At 43.1% G+C, this 21,342-nt stretch overlaps 1 protein-coding gene across 8 annotated transcripts in view; it reads right to left on the bottom strand.

The window, feature by feature from the left end:
- Positions 1–12,846: 12,846 nt before the first annotated feature.
- COPS3 (COP9 signalosome subunit 3) overlaps positions 12,847–21,342 on the bottom strand; it is a 51,627-nt gene continuing 43,131 nt past the window's right edge. For all 8 annotated transcript variants that reach the window (XM_060203234.1, XM_060203235.1, XM_060203239.1 and 5 more), the window contains 3 exons: positions 17,939–18,052; positions 13,497–13,577; positions 12,847–13,163 (listed from right to left, as the gene is read on the bottom strand). In XM_060203234.1, the coding sequence (XP_060059217.1) occupies positions 13,110–13,163; positions 13,497–13,577; positions 17,939–18,052 (249 nt within the window). In that variant the 3' untranslated portion in view covers positions 12,847–13,109. The remainder of the gene's footprint in view (positions 13,164–13,496; positions 13,578–17,938; positions 18,053–21,342) is intronic.

Raw genomic sequence — 21,342 nt, 5'->3', positions numbered from 1 at the left:
ACCTGGGACTTGAGAGCCTCAGGCATGAAAGTCTCTTTGCATAACAATTATGCTATACCCCCACCCTACTTATTTATTTTAATGAGAGAGCTGGAGAGAGAAAAAAGACACCAGAACCTACTCATCTCTGATTTATGTTGATATTGGAGACTGAACCTGGAATCTCACAGCCTCTGACAAGAAAGTTGTTTACAGAATCACTGTGCTGTCTCCCGGCACCTGCTCCTCAGCAGAGGGGAGGTATAGCAGATCTACAGAGAACACAGAACTGCAGACCTTAGTCCCAGTGCAATCCCCAGCTCTGTGTGTACATGGTGCTCCTCTGCCTCATCACTATGCCTCATGCATGTGAAACCCTTGCTCATAGAACAGATTAAAAAGAAGAAGAAGAAATCTTAATATGCAGAGTTTTATTTTATTTATTTATTTTCCCTTTTGTTGCCCTGGTTGTCTTTTTTTTTTTTTTTTACTTTTTTAAAAAAATATTTATTTCCTTTTTGGTTGCCCTTGTTTTTATTGTTGTATAGTAGTTATTATTGTTGTTGATGTCATCGTTGTTGGATAGAACTGACAGAAATGGAGAGAGGAGGGGAAGACAGAGCGGGGAAGAGAAAGACACCTTCAGACCTGCTTCACCACCTGTGAAGGGACTCCCCTGCAGATGGGATCCGGGGGCTCAAACCAGGATCCTCACTCTGCTCCTTGCGCCTTGTGCCATGTGCGCTTAACCCACTGAGCTACCGCCCGACTTCATTCTTCTTCTTCTCCTCCTTCTCCTTCTCCTTCTTCTTCTTCTTCTTCTTCCGTTTGCCCTTCTTCCGTAGCCAGTCAACAGCATAAGGTTGAAAGGTGTCAGGAGCTGCTTGTTGCTGGCTTTGAAAGTGACTGGGATCCATGTGGATTCAGTCGGCTAGGAAGGATCGTCAGTTTCCCCAATGAATGGGTACTCACAGGATGCACCACGAGAAGGTCGATCCAATGCATCCCGACTTCCTTAATATGTAACTTTAAAGCTCCTAGTGAGGAGCCAGGTAGTGACACACGTGGTAGAGCATACAAGTTACCATATACCAGGACCTCGCTCAAGCTCCTGGTCCCCACCTGCAGGGAAAGCTTCAGGAGGGGTGCAGCACTATTGCAGCCATTTCTCCTCTGTGTTTATGTCCTTCTCTCTCACTCTTCAAAAGAAGGAGGAGGAGGATAGAAAGAAAGAAAAGCTGCTGAGCAGTTGACTAATAGAAGCACCAAAACCTAGATAACCCTTGTGAGAAGGAAAAAAAAAAAAGCCATCAAGTGAGTGAGGTGAGGTGAGGAGATGGGTCCTTCCAGTAAAGGGCTAACCAGAAGTGAGATTTCTTACCTGGGCTCTAGGACAGGCCTTCTGTTTCATGAGGCGTAACTGCCACTGTGTTATGGTCAGGTCTGCCAAAAACCTCTCTATAGGCCTTTTTTTTTTAATTTTCTTTATTGGGGAATTAACGTTTTACATTCAATAGTAAATACAATAGTTTGTACATGCATAACATTCCCCAGTTTCCCATTTAACAATACAACCCCCACTATGTCATTTATCATCCTTCATGGACCTGTATTCTCCCTGCCCACCCACTCCAGAGTCTTTTACTTTGGTGCGATATGCCAATTCCATTTCAGGTTCTACTTGTGTTTAGGCTTTTTTTTTTTTTTTAAGGAGTCGCAGTAGCGCAATGGGTTAAGGGTAGGAGGCGCGAAGTGCAAGGACCAGCATAAGGATCCCTGTTCGAGCCCCTGGCTTCCCACTTGTAGGGAAGTCGCTTCACAGGCGGTGAAGCAGTTCTGCAGGTGTCTCTCTTTCTCTCGCCTCTCCGTCTCCCCTCCTCTCTTGATTTCTCTCTGTCCCATCCAACGACCAACAACTACAATAATAAATAGCCACAACAATGATAAAACAACAAGGGCAACAAAAGGGGGAAAAATGGCCTCCAAGCCCGGCAATAACCCTGGAGGCAAAAAAAAAAAAGGGGAGTCTAGCAGTAGTGCAGCGGGTTAAGCGCAGGTGGCGTAAAGCAAGCACAAGGACCTGCGTAAGTGTCCCAGTTCAAGCCCCCGGCTCCCCACCTGCAATGGCATCACTTCACAAACGGTCAAGCAGGTCTGCAGGTGTCTTTCTCTCCCCCCTCTGTCTTCCCCTCCTCTCTCCATTTCTCTCTGTCCTATCCAACAAAGACGACATCAATAACAACAATAAAAAATAACAGGCAACAAAAGGGAATAAATAAATAAACATAAAAAAATTATTTAAAAAAGAGAAAAATAACTAGAGCATCACTCTGGTGTATGTGATGCTGGGGATAAAACTGGGACCAAATGCTTTAGAAGCCATCACTTTATCCATTGCATCACCTCCTGGGCTACAGTGGTGTGCTGTTACAGCAAGTGTTTATGGTTAAGTCTCTATCTCCTCCCATTTCAATTCCTCTCTCTTTTTTTTTTTAAAAAAGATTTTATTTATTTATTTATTCCTGAGAAAGATAGGCGAGAGAAAGAGCCAGATATCACTCTGGTACATGTGCTGCCGGGGATTGAACTCTGGACCTTATGCCTGAGAGCCCAATGCTTTATCCACTGCAACACCTCCCAGACCACCCATTCCTCTTCTTTTTTTTTAATTAAAATTTTTATTTATCTCATTGGACAAAGAGAGAGAGGGAAAGCCATATAGAGTGGGAGACAGAGACACACCTGTAGTTCTGCTTCACCACTTGTCAAGATTTCCAACTGCAGGTTGGGACTGGGGACTTGAACCTAAGTACTTGCATGCTATAATGTATTAATTTAAACAGGTTCACCACCACCCAGCCTCCTCAATTTCTCTCTGGTTCTATTCAATAATAAATAATATATATTTTTTAAATAACAGCTTTTTCTCAACTCTGACATTATCTTCTTAGACAATATTTTTAGTCAACCTCAATGTTAGCTATCAAGCTCAAGGAAAAATTACTAAAGTCATGGACCCCTAGGAACATACCTAAAATGTTCTTTCCACTTAAAAAATCCCTATTATAGCCTGCTCTATTCCTACTTTTTGGTTCCTTTTTTATTATTTTATTTTATTTTATTTTTTGCCTCCAGGGTTATTGCTGGGGCTCAGTACCAGCACCATGAATCCACTGCTCCTGGAGGCCATTTTTTCCCCCTTTTTGTTACCCTTGTTATTGTAGCCTTGTTGTAGTTATTATTGTTGTTGTCAATGTCATTCGTTGTTGGATAGGACAGAGAGAAATGGAGAGAGGAGGGGGATACGGGGGGAGAGAAAGATAGACACCTGCAGACCTGCTTCACTGCCTGTGAAGCCACTCCCATGCAGGTGGGGAGCCAGGGGCTCGAACCAGGATCCTTATGCCAGCCCTTGCACTTTGTGCCTCATGCACTTAACCTGCTGTGCTACTGCCCAACCCCCTATTATTTTATTTTTTGTATATATATATATTTTTTTGCCTTCAGGGTTATTGCTGGGTCTCAGTCCTACACCATAAATCCACTGCTTCTGAAAACCATTGTCCCCATTTTTGTTACCCTTGTTTTGGTTCCTTCTTATTAAACTTTTTGTCCTGTTTTATATATTTTTTGAAACATTTTTATATTTTTTATTTATTTTCCCTTTTGTTGCCCTTGTTGTTGTTTTTTAATATTTATTTATTCCTTTTTGTTGCCCTTGTTGTTTTAATGTTGTAGTTATTATTGTTTTTGTTGGATAGGACAGAGAGAAATGGAGAGAGGAGGAGAAGACAGAGAGAGAGGGGAGAGAAAGACAGACACCTGCAGACCTGCTTCACTGCCTGTGAAGCGACTCCCCTGCAGGTGGGGAGCCGGGGGCTCAAACTGGGATCCTTATGCCGGTCCTTGAGTTTCGCGCCACCACGTGCACTTAACCCACTGCACTACCGCCCAACTCCTCCTGTTTTATATCTTACTGCCTTTCAGCCACCAAGTTGCAGATGTTATCATGGTTACATCCTGTACTCCCTAGGCAGACAACCTCACCAGTGTGTCCTGAAACCTCCTCTCTCCAGCGCCCTACCTCACTAGGAAAAGATAAGCCCTACCTCACTCAGGAAAGATAAAGATGGGCTGGAGGTATGGATCATCCATGCCCAGCAGAGAAGCTATTACAGAAGCCAGAACTCCCACTTTCTGCACCCCAAAAATAATTTTGGTCCATACTCCCAGATGGAGAGAAATATTAGGGAAAGCTTTGAACCTCAATTCCATCAGGACCCTGAGAGAGAAGGGAAAAAAAGTAAGGACATTGGATACAGTAAGAGGTGTTTAGAAAGGAAGAGAATGTAGGACCATAAAAAAAAAAAAATGGCAGCACACACACACACACACACACACACACAAAATATGGAGAGAGTGAGAGAGCCATATGGAGGGATATAAGTAATAATCAAGTAATAGCCTGTACAAGTTGACTATACAAGTAAGAGTCAACCCATATCTGTAATCTTGAGGGAACTACTCCAGTTTCCAGCTGAGGGAATGGGGACATAGTGATGGGAAAGGTGTGGATTTATATATCCCTGTTGTCTTATAATGTTGTGAATCAATATTAAGTCACTAATTAAAAAATAATAACCTTAAAAATAAAAGTTTTCCCCTAAAAATTAGCTACCATTTCAAGTTTAACCCAGAAATATGGAATTTACAAACCCAAAACTGCATATTTGAGTCCCACATTCCACCCACTGGACTACTTCTCTAGCTGCTAAGATGGCACATTAGAAAAATAAGTAGTGTAAGAGAATTAGAATGCAATATGGGCACTAGCACAGAGACAGGAGCTTGAGCAAGGTAGGATCACCAACACACACTCAAAAAACTAAGACTAGTGGTCTGGGAGGTGGCGCAGTGATAAAGCTTTGGACTCTCAAGCATGAGGTCCTGAGTTCAATCCCCAGCAGCACATGTGCCAGAGTGATGTCTGGTTCTTTCTTTCTCCTCCTATCTTTCTCATAAATGAGTAAAATCTTTAAAAAAAAAAACAAAAAACTAAGACTGTCTTTCCCTTCCCCCAAATTTATTTGCTAGAAAGGTAGACTAGTCCATGATTAGATTACACAGATGTTGTTCTATTTAAAATATATTCATTGTATTTATTTATGAGGAAGGAGAGAGAGAGGAGAATGGGAGAGAGATGTAGAATATCACTCTGGCACATGCAATATTTGGTATAGAACTCTGGACTTCACATTTGATAATCCAATGCTTTATACACTGCCACCTCCCAGTCCACAGATGTTCTATTATTGCTTTATTTTCTTTTTTAATTTTTGATAAGACAAAGAAATTGAGAGGAGAAGGGGATATAGAGGGAGAAAGACACCTGAAGCACTGCTCCACCACTCATGAAGCTTCCCCGCTGCAGGTGGGGCCTGGAGGCTTGAACCCAGGTCCTTATGTATGGTAATGCGTTTAACTGAGTGCATCACCACCTGTCCCCTGTTGTTCTATTATTAAGGGCAATTGATCTCTTTATTTATTTATTCATTCATTCATTCATTTATTTTTATTTTTTACCAGAGCACTGCTCAGCTCTGGCTTATGGCAGTGTGGGGGATTAAACCTGGTACTTGAGAGCCTCAGGCATGAAAGTCTCTGCATAACCATTATGCTATACCTCCACCCATATTTATTTTCCCTTTTGTTGGCCTTTTTTTTATATTTTAACTTCTTTTATTTTTATTTATTCCCTTTTGTTGCCCTTGTTTTTTTTTTTTTTACTGTTGTAGTTATTATTGTTGTTGTTATTGACGTCGTCATTGTTGGATAGGACAGAGAGAAATGGAGAGAGGAGGGGAAGACAGAGAGGGGGAGAGAAAGACAGACACCTGCAGACCTGCTTCACCACCTGTGAAGCAACTACCTTGCAGGTGGGGAGCCGGGGGCTCGAACTGGGATCCTTATGCCGGTCCTTGAGCTTTGCACCACCACGTGCGCTTAACCCGCTGTGCTACCACCCGGCCTTTTTTTTTTTTTTTCCTCCAGGGTTATTGCTGGGCTCGGTGCCTGCACCATGAATCCACCGCTCCTGGAGGCCATTTTCCCCCATTTTGTTGCCCTAGTTGTTGCAGCCTCGTTGCGGTTATTATTGCCATTGTTGACGTTGCTTTTGTTGTTGGGTAGGACAGAGAGAAATGGAGAGAGGAGGGGAAGACAGGGAGAGAGGGGAGAGAAAGATAGACACCTGCAGACCTGCTTCACCGCCTGTGAAGCGACTCCCCTGCAGATGGGGAGCCGGGGGCTCGAACCGGGATCCTTACGCCGGTCCCTGCGCTTTGCGCCATGTGCGCTTAACCCACTGCGCCACCGCCCGATTCACCCCCCCTTTTTTTTTTTATTGTTGTTGTAGTTATTATTGTTGTTACTGATGTCGTCGTTAGGACAAAGATAAATGGAGAGAGGAGGGGAAGATGGGGAGAGAAAGATAAACACCTGCAGACCTACTTCACCACCTGTGTGTGAAGTGACTCCCTTGCAGGTGGGGAGCCAGGGGCTTGAACTGGGATCCTTATGCCAGTCCTTGCACTTTGCACCACCTGTGCTTAACCTGCTGCACTACTGCCCGACTCCCTGAAGTTGATCTCTTTCACAGTGATGCTCTACTATCTCACTTTGGGCTTTCGATGTACTAAGCAAAGTAATGAAGATGTCATCAGTATAGCAGTGAGCACTTGATTGTCTCCCATGCTCCTATATCCACCACACTGCACACATTGGAAACATGCCAAAGGAAGCAGCAACCCCACCCCAACCCTCTACTACTCTCATATACACAATGCTCCCAGTATTTCCCATTGATCTTTTAAGACAGTATATGCTAGGGGAGTCAGGCAGTAGCGCAATGGGTTAAGCACAGGTGGTGTAAAGTGCAAGGACCAAGTAAGGATCCTGGTTTGAGCCCTCGGCTCCCCACCTGCAGGGGAGTCGCTTCACAAGCAGTGAAGGTCTGCAGGTGTCTTTCTCTCCTCCTCTCTGTCTTCCCCTCCTCTCTCCATTTCTCTCTGTCCTGACTAACAACGATGACATCAATAACAACAACAATAATAATTACAACAATAAAAAAACAACAGGCAACAAAAGGGAATAAATATTAAAAAGTCAATTAAAAAATTTAATAGTGTACTGCACCAAAGTAAAAGACTCTGGGGTAGGTGGGTGGGGAGAATGCAGATCCAAGGATGACAGAGGACCTAGTGGGAGTTGTATTATTATGTAGAAAACTGGGAAATGTTATGCATGTACAAACTATTGTGTTTACTGCTGAATGTAAAACATTAATTCCCCAGTAAGGAAATTTAAAAAATTAATAATAATAATAAAAAACACAGTATATGCTTCCTTGGAGTTAATAGCTTAGAGATACATTGTTAGCCTGAAAGAAACTGGCAAGTGGTCTCTCTGTCTTGACAAGAGTGCCTTTTGAAAATCTGGGGTGGAGCTGTGGCAACAACATAATGGTTTGCAAAGGATCTGAATGCCTGAAACTGTCCCAGGTTCAATCCCAACACCACCATAAGCCAGAGCTAAGCAATGAGTGCTCTGGTCTCTTTGTATCTCTCTCATTTAAATAAACGAATAGAAGAAATGATTAGGAAACACTCAACAGCTCACTGCTGCTACAATCCTTGGTACTAGAACTGCTATTCAACTGGTAGCAGACAGCAGTGAGCCTCTTTTTCTTCTTGCTGGTATGAAAAAAAAGGCAGATTACAGAGTTCTGGCCCCAGAATCAGAAAGTAGAATGCAGGAGTGGGGAGTCAGTATAATGATTCTGCAAAAGATTCTCTTTTTTTTTTTTAACCAGAGAACTGATCAGCTCTGGTTTACAGTGGTGCAGGGGACCTGGGACTTCAAAGCCTCAGGCATGGCAGTCTGTTTGCATAGCCATTATGCTATCTACCCCTGCCCCCAAAGATTCTCATGATTGAAGCTGAGGTCCCTGGTTCAGTTACCTACACCACCATCAGACAGAGCTGAGTAGTGCTCTGCAATATATATATATATATATGATAAGTAGTAGAATATATAAAAGATGGGCATAAGGTTGAAAGACAATCCTAGTCAGTATTTCACCAACACTGAAACAGGAGGAGTGAAGACACCTCTTTTGCAAAGAGTCACATGAGGCCCTAAACTTCAAACCTCTTTGAGTTAATGACTTCAAAATAATGCTTTTTAGGGGGTGGGGGTGGGATTACACAGCAGTTTATATAATAGATATTCAATCCTGAGTCACTGGAAGTCCCAGGTTCAATCTCTGCCATCATCAGGCATTGCTGAATAGTTATGTGGTGAAAACAAGTCCATAAATATCATAAATATGATTTCTCCCCCAAAAAATTAAGTTTCTTTTTTCCTTCAGGGTTATTGCTGGGGCTTGGTGTCTGCACTACAGATTCAAAAATAAAGTTCTGGGGGTCGAGTGGTAGCGGAGCGGGTTAAGTGCACGTGGCGCAAAGCGCAAGGACTGGGTAAGGATCCCGGTTTGAGGCTCTGGCTTCCCACCTGCAGAGGAGTCACAGGCAGTGAAGCAGGTCTGCAGGCGTCTATCTTTCTCTCCCCCTCTCTATCTTCCCCTCCTCTCTCAATTTCTCTCTGTTCTATCCAACAACGAGCAACATCAACAACATTAATAACCACAACAAGGCTACAACAACAAGGGCAACAAAAGGGGGGGAAATAAATGGCCTAGAGGAGCAGTGGATTCATGATGCAGGCACTGAGCCCCAGCAATAACCCTGGAGGCAAAATAAAATAAAATAAAGTTATTTTATGTAGTATAGAGGAATGAAGCCATGGCTTTGTACTCATGTTTGTGTCATACCACTGAGTGGTATCCCTGGCTTGTTTGTTTGTTTTACCAGAGCACTCACTGCTCTGGCTTATAGTGGTGTGGGGGATTGAACCTGGGATTAAAAGCCTCAGGCATGAGTTTCTTTGCATAACCATTATGCTATCTACCCCTGCCCTCTGGCTCCATTCTTAAAGAGAGCAAAGGAGAGACAGATATATAGCACTGTTTCACCATCTATAAAACACACACACATACACACACACACACACACACACACACATACACATATCCTGTTCAGCTTGCATGCTGTTTACTTACTGGGTCATCTATGCCCTGGCTCCGATAGTGTTGTCATTAATTCATTTTGGGGGAAAGAAAAATGTCCACTTACTTCCTAGTCCATGGAGAGTTACACTTAATTATGACTGGCAGTGACTAAGATCCTCACTTTTTTTTTTCCCTCCAGGGTTATTGCTGGGCTCGGTGCCTGCACCATGAACCCACCGCTCCACCGCCCGACCCCCACTTTTTTTTTCTCTACTCTGGTTTATGGTGGTGTGTGTTGGGGGTGGGGATTGAACCTGGGATTTAGAAACCTCAGGCCTAAGAGAGTCTTTGCATAAACATTATGCTATTTCCCCCAGATCCTCACATTTTAGGTGATTCCAGTAAATCAGAAGCTGTTCAGTTTATTTTTAAAAAGTGTTTGGGGGGAGTTGGGCAGTAGCGCAGCGGGTTAAGCACAGGTGGCACCAAGCGCAAGGACAGGCATAAGGATCCCAGTTCAAGCTCCCGGCTCCCTACCTGCAGGGGAGTCGCTTCACAAGTGTTGTGAAGCAGGTCTGCACAGGTGTCTATCTTTCTCCCCACCCTCCCACCCCCCCATCCCCCGTTAGGACAGTGTGCTGCTTTACTATCTGCACAACCCAGGTTTGAACCCTACTCCCACTGCATGGAAGGAAGCTTTAGTGGTGAAGTTTGTCTTTACCTATCTCTATCTAAAAATAAGTAAATAAGGGAGGGTAAGGTGGTAGCTCAGTGGGTTAAGCGCACATGGTGCAAAGTGCAAGGACCAGCATAAGGATCCCGGTTCAGCCCTCAGCTCCCCACCTGACCATGGTTTTTTTCCTTCACAGGCAGAGAAGCAGGTCTCCAGGTGTCTTATCTTTCTCTCCCCATGTCTGTCTCCCCTCCTATTCTGTCCTATTCAGCAACAACAGCAATGACAATAATAATGACAACAAGGGTAACAACAAGGGCAACAAAATGGGAAAAACGGACTCCAGGAGCAGTGGATTTGTAGTGCAGGCACCGAGCCCCAGCAATAAAAAAAAAAAAAAAAAGTAAAATGTGTAATTTGCTACACTGATGAAAAGAAAATCTTGCCTGAAATATTCCCTTTCTTAAGTACTTCAATGGCAGTGAAAACAATACCCCTTACAAGCAGTGCTAATTCAAGCCAGACATTTAGAGGAGTTTAGGCAAGGGATTGAAGAAGACCTCCACCTATTTGTATGTAAGGTTTTACATACAAAGGTATAGCCATGTTCATTCACTCAGTTATAAGGAATGGCCTGTGGCTGCTTTTCCTGTGGCCATCATGGGTAGTTTTTCCAGCAAGGACATAGTTTACATGACTCACCAAGTGTTGGAGTTTCCTTTTGTAAATAGTGAAAATGTATGATTACACAATGAGTACATATTGCTGGCAAGAGAATTAAAAAATTTTTAAAAAATATTTGTTTATTCCCTTTTGTTGCCCTTGTTGTTTTATTATTGTAGTTACTAGTGTTACTGATGTCATTGTTGTTGGATAGGACAGAGAGAAATGGAGAGAGGAGGGGAAGACAGAGAGGGTGAGAGAAAGACAGACACCTACAGACCTGCTTCACGGCTTGTGAAGCGATTCCCCTGCAGGTGGGGAGGCGGGGGCTCGATCCGGGATCCTTACGACGGTCCTTGGGCTTTGCGCCACCAGCACTTAACCCGCTGTGCTACCGCCCGACTCCCTTAAAAATTGTTTTTTATTACCTTTATTTATTGGAGACAGCCAGAAGTTGAGAGGGAAGCAGGGGATAGAGAAGACAGAGACACCTGCAGCACTGCTTTACCACTCGCAAAGCTTTCCCCCTGTAGGTGGGAACTGGGGACTCAAACCTGGGTCCTTGTGCATTGTAACATGTGCACTCAACCAGGTGTGCCACCACCCAGCTCCCACAAGATAATTTTTTAAAATTATTTTTATTTTATATAAGACAGAAGTTGAGAAGGGGGAAGATACAGAGGGGAGAGACAGAGATACATCTGCAGCACAGCTTCATCAATCATGAGGCTTCCCCCGCTACAGGTGGTGCCAGGGATTTGAATCCAGGTCTTTGTGCATGTGCATGGTAATGTGCACTCAACCAGGTGTGCCACCACCTGCCTTTTTTTTTTTTTAAGTGTGATACAAATGAACAAAACCATGTGTGACATTGCTAAGCTGCCTAGCCTGCCAATTTCTATTCTCTATGTCGAGATATAGAGGAGACGACCAAGGCATTGTTCACCATCCACTGAGCTCCACTCATTCTCATCCTTGGTGCTGTCCATGGTACTTCTTTGTGGTGTCAGGTATATCAAACCCAGGACCTCATATATGTAGAGTCTACACTCTATTGCTGAGGCCTCTTGAATGCCAAGAGAATTTTTTTTTTTTTTTGCCTCCAGGGTCATTGCTGAAGCTCAGTGCCAGCACTACAAATCCACCGCTCCTGGAGGCCATTTTCCCCATTTTGTTGCCCTTGTTATTGTTGGATAGGATAGAGAGAAATGGAGAGAGGAGGGGAAGACAGAGGGGGAGAGAAAGACACCTGCAGACCTGCTTCACCTATTGTGAAGTGACCCCCTGTAGGTGGGGAGCTGGGGGCTCAAACCAGATCTTTACGTGGTCCTTGCGCTTTGCCACGTGTGCTTAACCCGCTGCGCTACTGCCCAGCTCCCGAGAAATGCTCTTTAACTCTTGACTACGACATGGTTTAATCTGACCATGTTTTACAAAAGTTTCTACACCATCCTGGAGCTAAATCAGTGAGCCTTACTCAGACATATTTCAGAGTTCTGAAAAGGAGGGACTCTGAACACAATATGAAAACCTGGGGGCTAGGTGGTAGCACAGCAGGTTAAGCGCAAATGGCGCAATGCACAAAGACCAGCGTAAGGTTCCTGGTTAGATCCCTGGCTCCCCACCTGCAGGGGGGGTCATTTCAGGAGTAGTGAAGCAGGGCTATAGGTGTCTATCTTCCTCTACCCCATCTTCCTCTCCTTTCTTGATTTCTCTGTCCTATCCAACAACAGTGGCAGCAGTGACAACAACAACAAGGGCAACAAAAATAGGAAAAATGGGGAGTCGGGCAGTAGCGCAGCGGGTTTAGTACAGGTGGTGCCAGGCACAAGGACCAGCATAATGATCCCAGTTCAAGTCCCCGGCTCCCCACTGGCAGGGGAGTCGCTTCACAGGTGGTGAAGCAGGTCTGCAGGTGTCTTATCTTTATCTCCCCGTCTTCCCCTCCTCTATCCATTTCTCTCTGTCCTGTCTAACAAAGACACCAATAGCAACAACAATAACTACAACAACAATAAAAAACAAAAAGGGCAACAAAAGGGAAAATAAATATAAAATTTTTTAAATATAAAAAAATTTAAAAAATAGTATGACATCTCTCTAGTTCACAATTTACGTTATTAAAATACATGGTGATTCTAAAAATTCCTAAAATGTATCACAGCTATTTCTTCTTCTTCTTTTTTTTTTTTTTTTACCAGAGCACTACTGAGCTCTGGCTTATGGTGGTGCAGGGGATTGAACCTGGGACATAGGAGCCTTGGCATGAGAGTCTCTTTGCATAACCATTATGCTATCTACCCCTGCCCTCACAGCTACTTCTTGTTCATAGTGAAATAATTCTTTTAAAAACTTTTCAGAGCAGAAAAAGAAGTGATACAGAAGACACATCAATGTTCAAGTAATTTAAACAAAAAGGTAGATTTAATGCAATAACAACATTCATCTGAGGATAAATAAATCCACAACAGACTTTAAAATTTGAATTTTTTTCCTTTCTTTGCAGAGAATGTTTTTTTCTGAAAGCACATAGGACTGAAGATGTCAAAACAAATGCAATGTCTTAATGTCCAGGTGAACTGGGCTTCTTGCTCCCTGCTGCCCTCCAGCATTTGCCACTGGCCAAAGTGATAGTTTATCCCACTCCATGCAGGATGGGTGTTAGTTTCAGGAGTAACTGGATGGTTTATTTCCTGAATCATCTTCTTGGGATCCCATGCTCTACAAAGGAGAGAGAGGCAGTGTTTTCATGTTTGTCTTGTCACGGCTTCCAACCCCAAACATGCACTCCCATTCACTCCCAGAGGGCAGTCATCCTGTGTAAATGAAGAGGAGGCTCATCCAGAGACCACCCAGTGTATCTTTAAACAGACTCCCAGACTATAGTGTGAAAATGTATTCAATAGATTTCTCTGTGGATTTAGTGATAGAGATTTCCAGGAACTTCTGGCAACTAACATTTAACCAGGAATCAACTTCACATTGCCAAGGTGGATATATTCCCGTCCCCTTTCATCCAGTCTACTTCAAGTTAATGAAGGAAATCCTAATCACCTTTTGCACAAACTGGGGGTTCACTGTGATCTCCTGGTCCATGGCCTTCAGCCGCTCATCCAACTCTATGCACTTCAGCATCTGTGTGACAGATATGTTTGCATGTGATTAGGGAGTGGGTTTGGGTCACCTGAATCCTTTTGAACCTAGACTATTAGTATGGAAGCTACAGGTGCACAAGCCTTGCAGCCAGGCAAGCTCTGGAGTCTGCTTTTCTCTATACAACCCAACGAATCTAGTGTGACATTCAGTCACACAAGCTCACAAGAGGCCTAAGGAAAACACTCATTTCAAAGGACACCCCGCCACACATTCACTATTACAATATTCACAATATCCAAAACATGGAAGCAATCAAGGACAGATAACTGGATAAAGAAATTACAGGGTAGTGGGGGCCAGAAAGTGGCACATCTAGTTAAGCTCTCACATTACAGTGCACAATGACGCAGGTTCAAGCCCCTGGTCCTCACCTGCAGGGGGAAAGCTTCATGAGTAGTGAAGCAGGGCTGCAGGTGTCTGTCTCTCTCCCTATCTTCCTTTCCCTTCTCAATTTCTCTCTGTCTCTAATAGTAACAAAATAAATAATATTAAAAAAAAAAAGCGCAAAGTGCAAAAACCAGCGTTAAGGATCACGGTTTGAGACCCCAGCTCCCCACCTGCAGGGGAGTCGCTTCACAGGCGGTGAAGCAGGTCTGCAGGTGTTTTCCTTTCTCTCCATCCCCCCGTCTTCCCCTCCTCTCTCCATTTCTCTCTGTCCTAGCCAACAACGACGAAATCATTAAAAACAATTAACTACAACAATGATAAAACAACCAGGGCAACAAGAGGGGAAAAAAATAACCTCTAGGAGCAGTGGATTCATGGTGCAGGCACCGAGCCCCAGCAATAACCATGGGGGCAAAAAAAAAAAAGGGCCGGGGGTCGGTGGCACAGTGGGTTAAATGCACATGGTGCAAAGCGCAAGGATTGGCGTAGGGATCCCGGTTCGAGCCCGATGGCTCCCCACCTGCAGGGAAGTGGCTTCATAGGCGGTGAAGCAGGTCTGCAGGTGTCTATCTTTCTCTCCCCCTCTCTGTTTTCCCCTCCTCTCTCCATTTCTCTCTGTCCTATCCAACAACGAACAACATCAACAATGGTAATAATAATAACCACAACGAGGCTACAACAACAAGGGCAACAAAAGGGGGAAAGAATGGCCTCCAGGAGCAGTGGATTCATGGTGCAGGCACCGAGCCCAGCAATAACCCTGAAGGGAAAAATAAAATAAAATAAAATAAAAAAATGCCCCAGATCAAATTCATGGGGTTTACAGTCAACAATATTTATACACTTTTCCCGTATTTGGGAGCTACTCTCTCCCCTGATCCAGCTTTCTTTTTTTTTTTTTTTCCTCCAGGGTTATCGCTGGGTCTTGGTGGCTTGCTCTACAAATCCACTGCTCACAGAGGCCATTTTTCCAATTTTGTTGCCCATGTTGTAGTTATTTTTGTTATAGCTGTTGTTGTTGTTGTTGTTGGATAGGACCCAGAGAAATTGAGAGAGGAGAAGAGAAAGACAGATACCAGTAGACCTGTTTCACTGTTTACAAAGTGACCACCTGCAGGTGGGGAGCTGGCGGCTCAAACGGGGGATCCTTACGCTGGTCCTTGCACTTTGTGCCACCTGCTCTTAACCTGTTGCACTACCACCCATCTCCCCTGATCCAGCTTTCCAGCCCTTTTTCCAGCCATGACATCATCTCCCCAGACAATAACTTGGGCCCACCTGCATATCAGATGTCAGGCTCAGGAAAAAACTAGTAAAGTCATGGGCCCTTTGGAATATACCTAAAATAGACCTACTAGCTATTTCTAAAACAGAGACCCCAAATCTTCATCTGTAATATTCTTGGCTTTAGGTTCATGATTAGTCAACAATTTGTCTGGCTTTATATGTTAACTCTTTTTTCAGCTACCAGGTTCCAGATGCTATCATGATGCCAACCAGAATTCCCTGGGCAGACAACCCCACCAATGTGTCCTAGAGCCCCACTTCCCCAGAGCTCTGCCCCACTAGGGAAAGAGAAAGACAGGCTGGGAGTATGGATTGACCTGCCAATGCCCATGTTCAGTAGGGAAGCAATTACAGAAGCCAGACCAGACTTTCCCACCTTCTGCATCCCATAATGACCCTGGGTCCATATTCCTAGAGGATTAAAGAATAGGAAAGCTATCAGGGGAAAGGATGGCATAGGCAGCTCAGGTGGTGGGAGTTGTGTGGAATTGTACCCCTCTTATTCTATGGTCTTGTCACTGTTTCCACTTTATAAATAAAAATTAAAAAAAAAAATCACAGGGTATAGATATTTTAAATTTTAAAAAATATTTATTTATTTATTCCCTTTTTGTTGCCCTTGTTTTATTGTTGTTGTTAGTGATGTCATCATTGTTGGATAGGACAGAGAAAAATGGAAAGAGGAGAAGACAGAGAGGGGGAGAGAAAGATAAGACACCTGCAAAACTGCTGCAACTTCCCTGCAGGTGGGGCTCGAACTGGTATCCTTAAGCTGGTCCTTGCTTTGCGCCACCTGCGCTTAACCCGCTGTGCTACCGCCCAACTCCCCACAGGGTATAGATTTAATAAAATACTACTCAACAATCAAAAATGATAAGGGGGCTAGGCAGTGACACACCTGGTTGAGTGCACATGTTACAATATGCAAGGACACAGGTTCAAGTCCCCAGTCCCCACCTGCAAGGGAAAAGCTTCACAGTGGTAAAGGAGGGCTTCAGGGGTCTCCCTGTCTCTCTTCCTCTATCTCCCCCTTCCCTCTCAATGTCTGACTGTCACTATCCAATAAATAAAGATAATTTGAAAAAGTTTTAAAAAATGATGATATTGTTCAACACAAAATGGAGGGGACTGTCCTAAGCTAAGCAAAGAGGTAAAGACAATTATGGGTTGGTTTTACTCACGTGGAATATAGACAACTAAGGCAAACTTGCAACCCCCCCCAAAATGAAGCCCAACTATCTCTTATTTTATTTTTTAAAATTTTATTTATTGGATAGGGACAGAAATCTAGAGGGAGAGGGAGATTGAGAGGGAGAGAGAAAGAGTGAGACACCTGCAGCCCTGCTTAACCATTAGCCAAGCTTTCCCCCTGCGGGTGGGGGCCGAGGGCATGAACCTGCACTCAGCCAGGTGTGCCACCCCCAACTATGTCTTAAGAGTCTTCCCTGAAAACCATGGTGGTCTTTTTTTGGCTTTTCTCCTCTTCATCCCCTCCTGTTTGCCCTTCGCTGTTGCCATTCCTGACTCTCCATGTTGCTTTACCTGAGGCCTGAACACATGTAGCTGAACACTGGTAACAGGCCAGGGTAGATAGCATAATGGTTATGAAAAGAGACTCTCATGCCTGAAGCTCCAAAGTCCCAGGTTGAATCCCTTGCACCACCATAAGCCAGAGGTGAAGAAGAAAAAAGAAAAAAAAAAAAGGTAACTTAAAAAAAAAAAAAGGTAACTAAGCTTTAGGACTCAGGACTCCACACGACATGGTTAACCAGTCTTTTCCCCTTTGTCTATATTGCTGTCACAGTTTTTATGTACCTAAATAATCCAAGATGTAATAATAAACCTCCCATTTGTTACTATCACACGCCCCCCCCCAAAAAAAAAACTATGGTGGTTACTATACGGAAGAGGGGGTATGGTGAACTGTACAAACTTTTATACATATAAAACTATATTCCTGAAATATTTTTTGTATAAGTTTTATTTAGTAATGGAAGGATGAGAGTCAGAGCATCACTTTGGTATGTGTGATGTCAGGGAATGAACTTGGAAAGTCATGCTGGAGAACCCAAAGCTCTAGCCATTGCACCACCTCTTGAGCCACTCGAAATTTTAATAAATTATTATTTTTTTTTTACCAGAGCATTGCTCAGCTTCTGCTTATGATGCTGCTGAAGATGATATATCTTATTTATTTCATAAGAGACAAAGAACCAGAGTATCACCCTGGCAAAGGGTGTTGGACTCTCAAATATGAGGTCTTGAGTTCAGTCCCTGACACCATATGTGCTAGAGTGATGCACTGATTCTTTCTCTCCTCTCTCTCTCTCAATAATATTATATATATATATATATATATATATGTATATATATATATATATGGGGCTGCTGGTGGCGCACCTGGTTGAGTGCACATATTACAATGTGCAAGGACCCAGGTTCAAGCCCCTGGCCCCCACCTGCAGGGGGAAAGCTTCACAAGTGGTAAAGCAGTGTTGCAGGTGTCTCTGTCTTTCTCCCTTTCTATCTCCCCCCTTCCTCTGAATTTCTGGCTGTCTATGTAATAAATAAAGATAATAAAAAATAAAATTATCCTGGAGCATAGGGTGACTGTCAAATAAAACACAATATGCTTCAAAAAATCAAAATCTAGCATTCATACTTACCTCCTGGTCTATGTTATGGAGCATGGCTGGGTTATTATACTTCTCAGGGTTGTCATGGAAACTGACCATACCATCTTTTTGATTAATACTTGCAAAAATTTCACCATCTTCTATCTGTGAAAAAAAATCAAGAAGGCAATTTAGACTGCAATACTACATGAATATATAGTGACACAGTAAGGGGAAAATCCAGAAATACATTAATTAGGTGGACTTTGAGGTGGCATAGGAGCTAGAATGTTAGATTTAGAAGCAAGAGAGCCTGGGTTTGATTCTCCACTATCACATGTGCCAGAGTGATGCTCTGGTTCTTGATCTTCTCTATCAACAGATAAATAACTATTCAAAAAAAATACATACATATGGGGCTGAGCAGTGGCACACCTGGCTGAGTGTATATGTTATAATGTGTAAGAACCAGGGTTCAAGTCCTCAGTCTTTATGTAGAAACCACGGAGCCAGATCCCCAAGGCTCCTATCTTCATCTTGGTTTTGCCACAGGAGGCATTATAACAGGTCTGACATATACCAATGTTTCTGAACTTCTTGGTGTGTTTGCCCAGATCGCTGAAAACTAGGCCCAAGCCCAGGACAGAAGATCATATCAGAGCTATATATAACTGAATAGGTAGGTACATTACATTATGTCAATTTTTTATTTTTATTTTTTTAATTTCTTTATTGGGGAATTAATGTTTTACATTCAACAGTAAATACAATAGTTTGTACATGCATAATATTCCCCAGTTTCCCATATAACAATACAACCCCCACTAGGTCCTCTGAATCCTTCTTGGACCTGTATTCTACCCACCCACCCACCCCCACCCCAGAGTCTTTTACTTTGGTGCAATACGCCAATTCCAGTTCAGGTTCTACTTGTGTTTTCTTTTCTGATCTTGTTTTTCAACTACTGCCTGAGAGTGAGATCATCCCATATTCATCCTTCTGTTTCTGACTTATTTCACTTAACATAAATTTTTCAAGGTCCATCCAAGATCGGCTGAAAACGGTGAAGTCACCCCGTTTTACAGCTGAGTAGTATTCCATTGTGTATATATACCACAGCTTGCTCAGCCACTCATCTGTTGTTGACACCTGGGTTGCTTCCAGGTTTTGGCTATTACAAATTGTGCTGCCAAGAACATATGTGTACACAGATCTTTTTGGATGGATGTGTTGGGTTCCTTAGGATATATCCCCAGGAGAGGAATTGCAGGGTCATAAGGTAGATCCATTTCTAGATTTCTTAAGAGTTCTCCAGACTGTTCTCCACAGAGGTTGGACCAATTGACATTGCCACCAGCAGTGTAGCAGGGTTCCTTTGACCCCACACCCTCTCTAGCATTTGCTGCTGTTACCTTTTCTGATGTATGACATCCTCATAGGAGTGAAGTGGTATCTCATTGTTGTCTTTATTTGCATTTCTCTGACAATCAGAGACTTGGAGCATTTTTTCATGTGTTTCTCGGCCTTCTGTATCTCTTCTGTGGTGAATATTCTGTCCATGTCCTCCCCCCATTTTTGGATGGGGTTATTTGTTGTCTTGTTGTTGAGTTTGGCAAGCTCTTTATATATGTTGGTTATTAAACTCTTATCTGATGTATGGCATGTAAAGATCTTCTCCCATTCTGTGATGGGTCTCTTGGTTTGGGTACTGGTTTCTTTTGCTGTACAGAAGCTTTTTAATTTGATGTAGTCCCATAGGTTTATACTTGCCTTAGTCTTCTTTGTAATTGGATTCGTTTCATTGAAGATGTCTTTAAAATTTATGCGGAAAAGAGTTCTGCCAATATTTTCCTCTAAGTATCTGACAGTTTGTGGTCTAACATCCAAGTCCCTGATCGACTTGGAATTTACTTTTGTATTTGGTGAAATATAGTGATTCAGTTTCATTCTTCTGCATGTTTCAACCCATTGTTTCCAACACTATTTGTTGAAGAGACTCTGCTTTCCCCATTGAATAGTCTGGGCCCCTTTGTCAAAGATTAGATGTCCATAGGTGTGGGGCCTCACTTCTAGGCTCTCAATTCTATTCCACTGGTCAGTGTGCCTATTCATGTTCCAGTACCAAGCAGTTTTGATGACAATGGCCCTATAATACAGTTGGAAATCTGGGAATGTGATGCCTCTGGTTCTGTTCTTTTTTCTCAAGATTGTTTTGGCAATTCTAGGTCTTTTCTGGTTCCAGATAAACATTTGTAGCATTTGTTCAATTCTAAAAAATGTGGTTGGGATGTTGATGGGGATAGCATTAAATTTGTAGATGGCTCTGGGTAGTATATTCATTTTGATGATGTTAATTCTTCCAACCCATGAACATGGAATATCTTTCCACTTCTTTTTGTCTTTTTCAATTTCCTTGAGTAGTGACTCATAATTTTCAGTATACAAGTCTTTCACTTCTTTGGTTAGGTTTACTCCCAGATATTTTATTGTTTTTGTTGATATAGTAAAAGGAATTGAGGGGGTCGGGCGGTGGCGCAGTGGGTTAAGTGCACGTGGCGCAAAGCGCAGGGACCGGCGTAAGGATCCCGGTTCAAGCCCCCAGCTCCCCACCTGCAGGGGAGTTGCTTCACAGGCGGTGAAGCAGGTCTGCAGGTGTCTATCTTTCTCTCCCCCTCTCTCTGTCTTCCCCTCCTCTCTCCATTTCTCTCTGTCCTATCCAACAACAAAGCAACTCAACAATGGCAATAATAACCACAACGAGGCTGCAACAACTAGGGCAACAAAAAGGGGGAAAAATGGCCTCCAGGAGCGGTGGATTCATGGTGCAGGCACCAAGCCCAGCAATAACCCTGGAGGAAAAAAAAAAAAGGAATTGATTTCTGGATTTCCACTTTTTCTAACTTAGTGTCTGCAGAGAGGAATGCCACTGACTTTTGAATTTTGTAGCCTGACACTTTACTGTATTGCCTGATTTCCAAAAGCTTCTTGCTGGATTCCTTAGGTTTTTCCATGTATACTATCATGTCATCTGCAAATAAGGAGAGTTTGACTTCTTCTCTTCTAATCTGTATCCCTTTAATTCCTTGCTCCTGCCTGATTGCTATGGCAAGAGCTTCCAACACTATGTTGAATAGTAATGGTGATAGTGGGCAGCCCTGTCTTGTACCTGATCTGAGTAGAAATGCTTCCAATTTTTCACCATTGAGTATGATGGTGGCTGTAGGTTTGCTGTATATAGACTCCACTATCTTCAAGAATTTTCCATCTATTCCCATTTTTTGTAGTGTTTTGATCATAAAGGGATGTTGTATTTTGTCAAAGGCTTTCTCTGCATCTATTGATATGACCATTTGGTTTTTGGTCTTGCTTTTATTGATGTGGTGGATCACACTGATTGATTTACGTATATTAAACCAACCTTGCAGGCCTGGAATAAACCCCACTTGGTCATCATA

The sequence above is a fragment of the Erinaceus europaeus genome, chromosome 12 (assembly GCF_950295315.1).
Source record: "Erinaceus europaeus chromosome 12, mEriEur2.1, whole genome shotgun sequence".
Classification (NCBI taxonomy): Eukaryota; Metazoa; Chordata; class Mammalia; order Eulipotyphla; family Erinaceidae; genus Erinaceus; species Erinaceus europaeus.
Note: the sequence above shows the minus strand (reverse complement) of the source record. Positions and strands in the feature narration are given on the sequence as shown.